Below are 14,158 nucleotides of genomic sequence, written 5' to 3'. Positions count from 1 at the left end.
CCATCGTCTTCCCGAGGCCAGAGTATCTCGTAGGAGCCACCAGGAGAGGGATGCCTTGACATGCGGAGGAAGACGAACCAGTCTGTCCAGGGCGAATGGGTTCTGTTCCATCAAATGAAGAATATGGTTCTGAAGGACCCTCATGTGAGCCAGGGCCCAGGGAACTGCATATCTTGCTGAAGTCATCTTGCCGAGAAGAGACATACACCGCCTTAGTGGACTTTTTCGTGCAGAAAGCACCTTGCAGGTTAGGGAATAAATACCGCTGATCTTGCTCGAAGGAAGAAAAGCTTTTCCTTCGCAGGAATCCAGGCGAAGGCCGAGGAACTCCAATCGTTGAGAAGGAACTAACTTGGACTTCTCCCAATTTAGAATCCAGCCGAGATCCTGAAGCGTCTGGACCACCCGGGAAAGGTGAGACTGCAGGAGAGTCGCTGAATGCGTGTGAATCAGCCAATCGTCTAAGTAAGGGATGACCGAAATGCCCTGACGTCTGAAATGGGCCACCACCACTGCAAGGAGTTTTGTAAACACTCTGGGGGCTGGAGACAGTCCAAATGGCAGGGCTTGAAATTGAAAATGATTGATTCTTGAACCCCAAGGAATAGCTATCCGCAGAAACCGATGATGGGAGGGATGCATAGGAACATGAAGATACGCATCCTTTAGGTCTATGGAGACCATGAAGTCCTGAAGGTTTAGAGAGTCCAGTGCTGATCTTATGGTCTCCATCTTGAACCTTAGGAAACGAAGGTGACGGTTCAGGAAACGTAGGTCTATAATGAGACGAAACCCCTTTGGTGACTTTGGAACCAAAAAGACCCGAGAATAAACTCCTTGACCCTGTTCCTGCCGGGGCACAGGAATAAGGACTTCTGTATGTACAAATTGATGGACAGCAGACAGCAGGAATCCCCGCTGTTCCAGGTTCTGAGGAAGGTGGGAGATCAAAAACCGGTCTGCAGGCTTGCTTTCGAATTGCAGTCGATACCCCTGGGATATGATGGATCTCACCCAGGAATCCTTGGTGATGAGGAACCAATAGTCCACGAATCAAACTCGGAGTCAGAAAACTGCTGGTAACCCAGGAGCGATGGTTCCCGAACTGCCGGAAGATGGGAAGGAGCAGGAACCGATTGACGAAAGGCCGAAAAGGTGGACTGCATCTCCTCCTTAAGCCAGGCCAAAAACTCTCTCCCACCAGAGGCTTCCGAATCCGCAACGGACTTTAGACAGGCAGAACAGAGCTTTTTCTTAGCATCCTGCAGAGGCCTGTGACAACCAGAACACTGCGCATGTTTTGATTTAGTTAAAGCCTTTTTTGGTCTCTCCTCAACAGAGGGAGGCTCAGAATTATCTGGAGCAGACATAATCAGACAAAATGCAACAGCACCGTCAGAAAATATATAATAACCCATTGTCAACTCACCACACCGCTTAAATAGCTCCAAATCAGGCTACAAGCTGCAACAGCAGCAAATCTGGCGCCAAAATTTTTGAATTGAAACGAAAACGAGGCTCGGAACGCATACCGGACATGCCTGGCGAACCGAGCCTGAAAAAGCAGAGACGCCATCTTTAAAAATGCTGAGACGCCGAGCCGCGGCGTCTAGGAACAGCGAACGGCAGTGGAAGCAGCGGGGAGCTGAGGGAAGGAAGCCGGACGGATCACCGCACAGCCAAGGTAAGTAAGCGCCGGGCCGCGCGGCACCAGCCACAGGCTAAGGTGCAGAGACTACCCCCACCCGAGGGGGCTTAGCCCTAGGGAGAAACGGCTCAACCTAGAGCCGAAATAAAATAACAAACGGGAGACGAGTCCTCCCTACCTGATGTAGGGCAGGAAAAAACACTGAGGGTGCTAGGAGGGGAGGGGCCTTTTAAATGTTTGGAGTCCTGCCCTATCTCAGGTACGGAGGAGGAGTCTCTCATAGTGTCACCTGGGATGGCAGGGAAAAATCTTTTACTCACCTAAAAAAGCAAGTAAAAAAACTAGCTAAATAGATTCTACTACTTGTCCTGAGTTTAGAAATACCCAGTGTTTTTATGTTTTTTTGCTGTTTTTTGTAAGTTATAGGGCAAACCATATATTTTTGAAAACTAGACACCCCAGGGTATTCCAAATGCTGTTATTTTAATCCTTTCCATGCAACAGTTATACAACCACACTTTGTCAAACTTTGTAATAGTAATTTTTTTTTCACACAAATTGTACTTTAGTTATAGATATACAGGTCCTGGTATATGTCACTGTCAAACAACCCCCCAGTATGTGTTCAGGAACATCTCCTGAGTACAGCGATACCCCACATGCATGGGTTTGTTAGATTGTTTGGCTGGTAAAGGGCTACTTTTGAGGCAACACAGACTTTTAGCATCTGGTCATTCTGCCTCCATCTCCTCTTTGTAATATCTTTGAAGCCGGTTAACTCAATTTAACCCCGTCAAACCATATATTTTCGAAAACTAGACACCCCAGGGTATTCCAAATGCTGTTATTTTAACCCTTTCCATGCACCAATTATACAACTACACTTTGTCAAACTTTGTAATAGTAATTTGTTTTATTTTTTTTTTCACACAAATTGTACTTCAGTTATAGATATACAGGTTCTGGTATATGTCACTGTCAAACAACACCCCAATGTGTGTTCAGGAACATCTCCTGAGTGCAGTGATACCCGACATGCATGGGTTTATCGTGTTTGAGATTTAAAATGCCACATTTGGGAAGTGCTTTTTTTTCTCCATTTTGGTCAGTCTGTACCTATGCCCTATCTTTGAGCTCGGCCACTCCAATTTACCCCATCAGCCATTTTTTTTTCATATTAGACACCCCTTGGGTATTTGAAGTGCTTTTATTTTAACTCTTTGTTGAGATTTTTGAGAAATTTTAGCACGTGCTCAAAATAATAAATTTTTTTATTTTATTTTTTTTTTACACATTTTGCTTGTACTGGATGGTTCATCTAGTGACATCACTGCATAATTATTTTTAAATACAAAAATAAACTTTTATTTTTTTTCCCATTTTTTTTTTAATTACCGTATTTGCTCGATTATAAGATGACCCTGATTATAAGACGACCCCCCAAAATCTGAATATTAACTTATGAAAAAAAGAAAAAGCCTGAATATAAGAGGACCCTGTAGGAAAAAAGTTTTACCAGTAAATGTTAGTTCATGTAAACTATGAACAATTGTTTGTTAATAAAAGCTATAATTGAGAAAAATATTTTGTTTTTATTTCCTTTTTTTTTTCAACCTGCCCCCCCAGTTATGCACATCTGCCCCCAGGCTTGCCACTGTGCCCCAGAAATGCCTTATACCCTATATGCCACTGTGCCCCATGATATGCCTTTTAACCCTCTAAATGCCACTGTGCCCCATGATACAACTTTTAACCCTCTATATGCCACTGTGCCCCATGATTTGCCTTTTGACCCCCTATGTGCCACTCTGCCTCCAGAAATACCTTATACCCCCATATGCCACTCTGGCATTTAGGGGGTTAAAAGGCATATTATGGGTCAGAGTGACATATAGGGAGGTAAAAGGCATTTCAGGAGGCAGAGTGGCATTAAAGGGGTTAAAAGGCATTTCACAGAGCACTCTGCCTCTAGAAATACCTTACACCCCCCCCATTTAACACTCCCCCTCCCTCCTCCAAACTTACCAGTGCTTCTGAGTTGGGGGGGGCACATAACACAGGAGGATCCAGGTCCCCTGCATCTGAGCCCCCGGTGCTTAGTCCGGGCAACATGTAGGTCCCCTGCATCCTCCTGTGTTATGCCCCCCCCTCCAACTTACCGGTGCTTCTGAGTCCCCAGTGCTTAGTCCGGGCAGCGTGTAAAGCTCTACGCGATTATATCACGTAGAGCTCTACACGCAGCCCGGACTAAGCACCGGGGACTCAGAAGCACCGGTAAGTTGGGGGGGGTTAACACAGGAGGATCCAGGTCCCCTGCATCTGGATCCCCAGTGCTTAGTCCGGGAAGCGTGCAGAGCTCTATGCGAGGGGTATTTTTCAGAGCATTTGCTCTGGAAAAAACCTCGTCTTATAAATCGAGCAAATACGGTATTTTTTTGAATATTTTACTAATCACATTGTGATTAGAAAGCTGGGCTCCATTGACTTTCATGGTTGAATGCAGTACCTGTATTCAACCTGCAAGTGGAGCCAGAGTTCTCTAGAGGGTCTGGAGACCATCTAGCGAACTCTTTCATCTTTATTGTTTTTTTTCCCGGGCCGCCGCCATCTTGCTGATGGCGAAGATCACCGGCAGCTGCGGCTGTGACCGCTCTCCGCTTTTAAAAAGGGCGTCCGCCGCCATACAATGTGTGGCGGCTGTTGACGCCCCGGGGAGGGGCCAGACATGGCCCCCGATGCCGATCTCAGCCTTGCTGAATGGGATTACAGTAACGCCGTTTAAGCGAAGAAAGTGATCGTTGATCACTTTCTAAGCTTATTTAATTTTTTGACGGTTCAGGACCGTCAAAGGTCATTAAGTGACCGTTTTTCCATGACGGTCCTGAACCGGCAAAGGTCGTTAAGGGGTTAAAGATACTCCAGGTAGGATATGTGGGCAGACTTTTTACATGTCAGAAGTCCAATTTGAAAAATGCACACGTCCCAAATGTGGCCTTTTAGTCCTCGAACAACCCAACAAACACTATCAATGTACTTAGGAGATGTTGCTGAACACATTATTATTGTTTTATATAGCGCCATCAAATTCCATAGCACTGTACAATGGGTGGAGAGGACACAACAAGTAGTATGTAGCATAACAATTTGACTTACAGAAACAGGTGAAGAGGGCCCTGCTCAAACAAGCTTGCACCTTAAATCCCTCTACATTGTATTACACAATAGGTAAAAGTGCCGTTGTTAGGGATGGACCAGCCACACTAGTAAAAGTATTGCAGGAGAGGGACTAGGAAAAGTGAGCTAAAGGAACATGGGTGGGCGTTAATATGCTATGTTGTAAGCCTCCTTACAGATGGCAGATTTTAGAGACAGATTGAATGTGGGGGGTGAACGAATGGTCGGAGTCAAGGATGACACCAAGACAGCGGGCATGAAGAGACAGGTAGAGGATAGCACAATTAACATTGAGGGAAATTGATGGGGGAATCTTGGAGGTTCTTGAAGTTGTTTTGGAGAGATTGAGTTTCAGGAAACATGCAGACATCCAGGTAGAGACAGATGTGAGACAGTTAGTTACACGATCCAAGACAGAAGGAGAGAGATCAGGATAGGATAGATAGATCTGGGTGTCATAAGCATACAGTTGGTATTGAAAGCCAAAGGATGCGATCAGTTTGCCAAGTGAGGAAGTGTAGAGAGAGAACAGAAGGGGTCCTAGAACTGAGCCTTGGGTGCCACCAACTGAGAAGGGGAGGAGAGGGGAAGTGTTACTGGAGACAGAGACGCTGTAGGTACAATCAGAGAGGTAGGAAGTGAACCAGGGGAGAGCATTGCCACGGAGACCAAGAGCACGAAGAGTTTGAAGGAGAACAGTTTAAAAGCAGCAGATAGGTCCAGTAGCATTAGCATGGAGTAGTGGCCCTTGGATTTGGCAGTTAGCTACGTCATTTGTAACTTTTGTAAGCGTGGTCTCAGTAGAGTGTCAAGGGGCGAAAACAAGATTGAAGAGGGTCAAGTACGGAGTTGGAGTCAAGAAACTTAGTTAATTGTGTATAAACGATTCTTTCAAGACGCTTAGAGGTGAGAGGAAGTAGAGAGATGGGATGGTAATTGGAAAGATCAGTCGGGTCAAGGTTGGGCTTTTTCAAGATTGGAGTAATGGTAGCATGCTTGAAGGAGGATGGCATAAAGCCAGTAGTGAGGGAGAGGTTGAATATGTGAGCTAGAGTACGGACAGAAGTAGATGAAAGATACCGGGTGAGATGGGAAGGGAACGGGTCAAGGGGGCATGTGGTTGGACAAGAGGAAAGAAGAAGAGCATGTACAGCAGAGAATTGATGTAATTGATGTAGTGAAGGGAGAAGTGGGTAGGAGGGCCCGTAATCAGAGGGAGGGCAAGGGATTAAGGTTAGTGGACGGGGTAAGTAGGGATAGGTCGAAGAAGGAAATTGAAAGTGCTAAAGAGTTGTTTAGGGTTATGAGATAGGGAGGAGATGAGAGAGGTGAAGTAGGTTGCTTTAGCAAGGTTTAGAGCGGAGTAGGAGGAACATATTCGGGTGTTTGTCAGTGACATATACCAGGAGCTGTAAACTCATACCTGAAGTACGTATGTGGATATGATTTTTCAATTTAACAAAAATAAATAATTTAAAAAAAAGTCACCATATTTCATCTTTTTTTTTATAGCAAACTAGATACGATAAAAATAATGGTATCTAAAGAAAGCCATGCCTGACCTGAAAAAAAACAATATATAGGGCTGAAACAACTAATCGATCATGAAAATCGTTGTCAACGAATAGTCGAATCGATTTTTATCCTTATATAATCCGACCTCAAACAGAGATCGGATTATAACACTAGAATCCAGATCCCCCGCAACGCTGCAGGGGACCTGGATTCCCCTCACTGTCGGCCGGTCTCTCACGTCCGTCTCTCTTCCCCCTCCCATACACCCCTCTGACTCCTCCCCCTCCTATACACTGCTCTGCCTCTCTCCCGACTCCCTAGTATTTTGTGAACCTCCGTTGCTGACAGGCACTTTCACTACAGCTTCATAGAAGCCTCAGCGTAAGTGAAGGTGAGTAACGGAGGCTGTCTGTCAGCCGTTGGGGGTCGGCACGATGTGCACAGAGAATCGAGGTCTCCTGCAGAGGATCATGCTCTCTGTCAGCTGGTGGGGGTCTGTATTGTACAGACAGCCTCCGTTACTGCCCTTCACTTACGCTGAGGCTTCTATGAAGCTGCAGTGTAAGTGCCTGTCAGCAACGGAGGTTCACAAAATACCAGGGAGTCGGGAGAGAGGCAGAGTGGTGTATGGGAGGGGAAGGAGTCAGAGGGGTGTATAGGAGCCACCCTCCCATACACCACTCTGGCTCCTCCCCCTCCCATACGCCACTCTGCCTCTCTACCCGGCTCCCTTGTGTCTCTGTTGCTGACAGGAGGCAGAGTGGTGTATGGGAGGGAGGAGGAGGCAGAGTGGTGTATGGGAGGGAGGAGGAGGCAGAGTGGTGTATGGGAGGGAGGAGGAGGCAGAGTGGTGTATGGGAGGGAGGAGGAGGCAGAGTGGTGTATGGGAGGGGGAGGAGGCAGAGTGGTGTATGGGAGGGGGGAGGAGGCAGAGTGGAGTATGGGAGGGGGAGGAGGCAGAGTGGAGTATGGGAGGGGGGGAGGAGGCAGAGTGGAGTATGGGAGGGGGGAGGAGGCAGAGTGGAGTATGGGAGGGGGGAGGAGGCAGAGTGGTGTATGGGAGGGAGGAGGAGGCAGAGTGGTGTATGGGAGGGAGGAGGAGGCAGAGTGGTGTATGGGAGGGAGGAGGAGGCAGAGTGGTGTATGGGAGGGAGGAGGAGGCAGAGTGGTGTATGGGAGGGGGGAGGAGGCAGAGTGGTGTATGCGAGGGGGGAGGAGGCAGAGTGGTGTATGCGAGGGGGGAGGAGGCAGAGTGGTGTATGCGAGGGGGGAGGAGGCAGAGTGGTGTATGGGAGAGTTATAGTGGTGTATGGGGGATATAATGAATTTCAGAGTGGCATTTCTGGGGGAGGCAGCGTGGTGAATCAGGGAGAATTTCAGGGTGGTGCAGGGCTTTTATGGGGAGCAGAGTGGCATATCAGGGTGCACAGTGGCATTTAGGGAGGTATAAGGCATAAATGGGGGCGAGTGGCATATTGGAAGTTATAAGGCATATCAGGGGGGCATAAGACATAAGGAGTATAAGGCATATCGACGGCACAGTGGAATCTCTGGCATATAAGAGGTATAAGGCATTTATGGGGCAGAGTGGCAAGCTGGGGGTCAGATGTGCATAACTGGGGGCAGTTTGGTAAATAAAAGAAAATATAAACAAGGCTTTTTTCTCGGTTTTTATTAAATATGAAAAATATGAAAACATATGAATTAATATTTACTAAACTTTGTACACTGTGTTTGGGTTCTTGTAGCTTTTATTATGTCAGTAAAATAAGAAGGTGAATAGTGAGAGGCAATTGCAATAAAGAGATGAAAGTGTAAGTTGTACGTTTTTTATTACATTATTTTAAATAAAAAAAATGCATTTTTTATCCGATTAATTGAAAAAATAGTCGGCCAACTAATCGATTATTAAAATAATCGTTAGTTGCAGCCCTAAAAATGTATGTGTGGGTGCACAAGATGGTGCAATAGCCAGATTGTCTGGTGTATGTAGATGAGTGTTTAATAATACTTCTACTACCCCTTAAATTTAAATGGAAGGGTTTCCATCACCTTCACCCTCCATAACTTATGTAAAGGAGATTATATATATATATATATTTTTTTTTTTTTAATGAGCAAGTCCTACAATTAGCACTATATCTTCCCAAAAAATTCCCGCATAGGGTGCCTAGTTTTAAAAAATGTATGATTTGATGGGGTAAATTTAATTGGCCGGCTTCAAAGCTGTCCCAAATATGGGACGTGGGCACAGACTGACCAGATGTCTAAATGGCAAAAAAAAACACACACCTCACAAATGGTGGCGTTTTACCTCCGAAATAACCCAACGAACCCATGCATGGGGGGTATCACTGCGCTCATAAGATGTTACTGAACACATATTGGGGTGTTTGAGACTGATATATACCAGGAGCAGTACATTTATACCTGGAATACAACGTGTGTGGAAAAAAAAAATTAAAAAAATGTGACTACAATAAAGTTTGACAAAGGCTAGTGGTAGAATTAGTGCATGAAAAGGGTTTAAATACCAGCATTTGAAATACCTTGGGGTGTCTAGAAAAGCGAGAAAAAGTAATTTAACAAATCATATTTTATCGTTTTTGTTATAGTAAATTAGATGATATGATAAAAATAATGGTATCTAAAGAAAGCCCTGTTTGTCCTGAAAAAAACAATATATAATGTGTGGGTGCGCAAAATGGGAAAGAAGAAGATGACAGCTAAACAGCAACACTGAAAAAAAGAGCCTTTGTCCAAAAATGTACTACGAGAAAGAAACAGACTTGTCAGTAAAGGGTTAAAAGTAACACCAAAATTGGACAAAATACAACAATATTAATTTATATATGATTGTTAACAGCAATCACACTCCTTTCATGCCCATGGTTGCCTACCAGTACATGCTGGAATCTGTGTATGCCCGAGATGGATGTATATAACATTGCTTAATTTTTTTGTACAATTTTGGTGTTACTTTCTTTTATGAAAAGCGTGGTAGGGCTGCAACTAACGATTATTTTATTTTGGATAAATACAAAATAAATGTAAATTTTTCATTTATTTAAAATAACTAGATGTTAAAAAAACAAACGGCAGACAAAAAAAAAAAAAAAAAAAAAAAAAAAAAAAACTTTGAAAAAAATTAATTTCTTATTTTTATTTCCCAACCTGCCCCCCCCCATATGCACAACTGAGCCCTGGCTTGCCATACTACCTCCCAGATGTCACATACCCCCAGATATGCCAAACTGCCTCCAAAATATACCACTCTGCCCTCCCCACATATGCCTTATACCATATGCCACTGTGCCCCATGATATGCCTTATACCAGGGCTCGACAAATCCCAGGTCGCCATGGCGACAGAGAATCTTGTCCTGGCACCTAGGTTTTGTCAGCCTCTTACATCCAGAAAAAACTGTGGATGTAAGAGACTGAGTCACCACACGGGGGCGCTGCTGCTGTCTGCCCAGGAGTTTGGGCAGACAGCACAGCCACTCCGAGCCCACCCCCGAGATCACTCCCACGGAGGAGGTTGTGTGTTGATTGGGCCCCCACACAAGTGTGGGAACCTGACACAACACCCCCCTGCTGCCTGATCGCTCCATAAGAGCGACAGTGCAGCGTTAACCCCTTCAATGCCGCGATCGCAGCATTTAGGGGTTAATTCCCGTTTTGTAAGGGGCTCTGCAGCAACAGCAAAAACGAGCCCCCACAAGCCCTTTGATGATTCTTGTAGGCATGGAAGCCTACAGCAGTCATCAGAGACTCCCCCCTGCAATGGCTGGTCTATAGACCAGCCATTGCTTCCCAGCTGCCAGAGGCAGCTTCAGGGACAGAGAAGAGGGTTCTTTGGTCTCCACGTGAGTGTGGAGACCAGCCCCAACACCCCCCCTGCTGCCTGATCGCTCTCTGAGAGCAGCAGTGCAGCGTTAACCCCTTCAATGCCACAATTGTGTATGACACATTCGTGGCATTGCAGGGGTTAACATTTGTCCCCACAAGCTTGTGGGGACTAAATATCAGTCAATGCTGTGCTCCAATGGAACATCAGCATTGAAAGGGTTAAAAATAATATTTAAAAAAAAAAAAAAAAAACTGCACTGACCTGAAAGTCCCAGGTGCTTCCAGGTCAAATGCTGTGAGTTTAGTATGTGGGCTGATAATGATCAGATCACTCTTGACCAACTGTTAGTTTAAAAAAATCCTGGCTCCAAACTTTTTTACCTGGCGCCTAGATTCACAACAAATTTGTCAAGCCCTGGGAAAATCTATATAAATTAGGTATTTCTGAAATCAGGACACCTGAATTGATAAACTTTGTTGGAGATTTTCCATCGCTTTACCTAGTTTTGTGAGGATTCAGATGGAAAATGTAAAAAAAAAAAAAAAAATTTAGGTGTTTTTTTTCTAATTTTCGCTAGTTTTTACTAAATTTCTCATTCTAAATTTTCAGCTAATCATCCAACTATGTTTGTAAGAAAGCTCTCTCTCTCCTCGAAAAAACAATATATAGTTTACATGGGTACACTATTCACAAGAAAAGAGAATAATCGCTGAACCGACAAAAATAGCAGCCAGAAGGAGGTGCGGTTAGCAGCGGGGATTGTCTGCAACCATCGTGCAGACCTTCCCCAGCTGTCAGAGATCAGCCCCGGCACAGGGAACTCTGATCTCTGACAGCCGGGGAAGGTCTGTGCGGTGGACACAAACAACCCCCACTGCTAACTGCACCTCCTTCCGGTTGCCGGAAGTTGTCTACGCGAATCGCGTAGCGCTCTACACGCTGCCCGGACTGCTCACCGGGGACTCAGAAGCACCTGTAAGTTTGGAGGAGGGAGGCGGAGGGAGTGTTAAATGGGGGGCATAAGGCACTTCTGGAGGCAGAGTGCTCTATAAAACGCCTTTTAACCCCCTTAATGTCACTCTGCCTCCTGAAATGCCTTATACCTCCCTATATGTCACTCTGCCCCATATTATGCCTTTTAACCCCCTAAATGCCAGAGTGGCACATAGGGGTATAAGGCAATTCTGGAGGCAGAGTGACAAATAGGGGGTCAAAATGCATTTCATGGGGCACAGTGGCATATGGGGGTATAAGGCATTTCTGGGGCAGATGTGCATAACTGGGGGGGACAGGTTGGAAAAAAAAAAGGAAAAACAAAATAGTTTTCTCAATCATAGCTTTTATTTAAAAAAAAAAAAAGTTCACAGTTTACATGAATTAACATTTACTGGTAAACCTTTTTTCCTATAGGGTCATCTTATATTCAGGCTTTTTCTTTTTTTCATAAATATTCAGATTTTGGGGGGGTCATCTTATGATCACGGTCATCTTATAATCTTTTAACCCCCTAAATGCCAGAGTGGCACATAGGGGTATAAGGCAATTCTGGAGGCAGAGTGACAAATAGGGGGTCAAAATGCATTTCATGGGGCACAGTGGCATATAGGGGGTATAAGGCATTTCTGGGGCAGATGTGCATAACTGGGGGGGACAGGTTGGAAAAAAAAAGGAAAAACAAAATAGTTTTCTCAATCATAGCTTTTATTTAAAAAAAAAAAAAGTTCACAGTTTACATGAATTAACATTTACTGGTAAACCTTTTTTCCTATAGGGTCATCTTATATTCAGGCTTTTTCTTTTTTTCATAAATATTCAGATTTTGGGGGGGTCATCTTATGATCACGGTCATCTTATAATCGAGCAAATACGGTATACATTTCTCTTTAAAATGTAAAACTTTAAGGGTGCAGCTTATAATCAGGTGCAGCCTATAACTGAACCAATACAGTAAAACTAATCTAGAAGTATGTAAACATGCATTCTTTTGCAAGGAGAAAAACAAATCAATGAGAGAACACTCCCACCAAATGCAACGGGATAGCTCTCACGCAAGCCAGCACTCTTGTAATTTAACTGTAACAAAAAAACTGCACTTAAGGGAAACAAATCGGATGTCCTTTAGAACCCAGTATTTACGATATATAACTGCTCAATGAGATATACTACTAGAGGCATTGGAACCAACACATCTTCAAAATCTACGACTCAACGTTAGACAATCTAATACTACTAACACGCGATTTAAATGTAATCTAGTCTAGTCAATTTGCGCATGATAGTGGGGAACACCATGTAGCAGACTTCTGTATACACTGTGATTTAAACCAAACCCCGGAAACTTTAAAATTAACAAACCAGTACAACGGCCGTATTCAGCTTGGGTAGTTTATCAAATGGTCGTAGACTAGTCATGATTCTGTAAAGCCACCTCTGCAAATAAATCTCTCAGCGTCTTCTACTCCACGCGCAATTTTTCCTCTTTCGAAATAGCGCGACGCACAAACGTCTCCCGCCCTTTTCCGTCGAGATTTAAGCACTTAGAGACACAATACTACTTTAGTTTTTTTGTCTCTACGAGAAGAGCTGTGTAACGGAGATAAAAAAAAGCCTTACGGTTTTTTGGCTGGTGACCAAGTGAGCTTTGGTTAACCCCATGATAGTATAATAGTAACATAACCGGTTTAGATTATAGTAGATATTCATGTTTGGGTTCTAAAAACACTTATGGATAAGCAACGTAATCTTTACGATTCCTGTTTATGTAATTTTTATCTGATCCTCATTGAGTAATTGGACGGGGGTGGTATATTTAATTTTATTGAGAGATTGCATTAAGACACAGGACACAGTGCCCCCCAGTTTTGACTGTGATATCTTATGTGCCGCCCCATTATATTGTTTCTAGAGTGGCCACTGTTTATAATAGATGCACAAACATGAGTATAATACACATGCAGTAATGGGCATGTACATATGCATAATACAAACAATATACACATATATAAAATGTAATGCAAGCGTCATAACTTGTATTTCTCGGCTGATTTAATTTTTTTTGTGAAAGATGAGTTTTAGCTATTTGGACAGGGGCGCAATTTCGGTGCTTGCCATATGCGCTATTTTCAGTAGATACGCCTCTGGGTGTCAGTGGACAGTTTTCAGGTGTCTGTGTTTTGGGGTATCAGTGTACAGTGTTGAACTGTGTTGGGTGTTGATAGTATCTGTTAGTGTACAGTGTGGTGTGTTGTACAGTGTTAGAATGGCTATGGGAGTGTCAGTGCACAGTGTTAGAGTAAGTGTGCGTGGGGTTGTTAGTATACAGAATTAGGTAGGGGGAGGTGCCCACAAACAGTGTTAGTGTGTTGTTTGAGTCTCAGGTGTTAGAATGTGTAATAGCATTTGATGTTTGCATATAGTGTCAGAGTGCATTAGCCTTGGAGGTGGTGTGCAAAGTGACATGCAGAAAAAAGAGCATTAAACAGTGAAGAAGCTGTAAAGAGCTGGGGCAGAGCAATTACCGTATTTGCTCGATTATAAGACGACCCTGATTATAAGGCGACCCCCCAAAATCAAAATATTAATTTAGGAAAAAAACAAAAAGCCTGAATATAAGACTACCCTATCAGAAAAAAGTTTTACCAGTAAATATTAATTCATGTAAACTAATTTTCATATTTAATAAAAGCTATGATTGAGAAAAATATATTTTTTATTTCCTTTTATTTGCCAACCTGACCCCCAGGTATGCACATCTGCCCCCAGGCTTGCCACTCTGCCCCAGAAATGCCTTATACCCCCCTATTTGCCACTCTGCCCCATGATGTGCCTTTTAACCCCCTATATGCCCCTCTGCCCCATGATATGCCTTATACCCCTATATGCCACTCTGGCATATAGGGGATTAAAAGGCATATCATGGGGCTGAGTGGCATATAGGGGGTTAAAATACATTTCTGGAGATATATATAT

General features: G+C 44.0%; 1 protein-coding gene across 2 annotated transcripts in view; it reads right to left on the bottom strand.

Moving 5' to 3' along the window:
• The window catches only part of CENPM (centromere protein M), a 124,041-nt gene extending 111,357 nt beyond the window's left edge, over positions 1–12,684 (bottom strand). For both annotated transcript variants that reach the window (XM_053469099.1, XM_053469100.1), the window contains exon 1: positions 12,545–12,684. In XM_053469099.1, the coding sequence (XP_053325074.1) occupies positions 12,545–12,601 (57 nt within the window). In that variant the 5' untranslated portion in view covers positions 12,602–12,684. The remainder of the gene's footprint in view (positions 1–12,544) is intronic.
• Positions 12,685–14,158: the final 1,474 nt, after the last annotated feature.

This window comes from Spea bombifrons, chromosome 6 (genome assembly GCF_027358695.1).
Source record: "Spea bombifrons isolate aSpeBom1 chromosome 6, aSpeBom1.2.pri, whole genome shotgun sequence".
Lineage (NCBI taxonomy): Eukaryota > Metazoa > Chordata > Amphibia > Anura > Pelobatidae > Spea > Spea bombifrons.
This window is presented reverse-complemented; position numbering and strand designations above follow the sequence as displayed.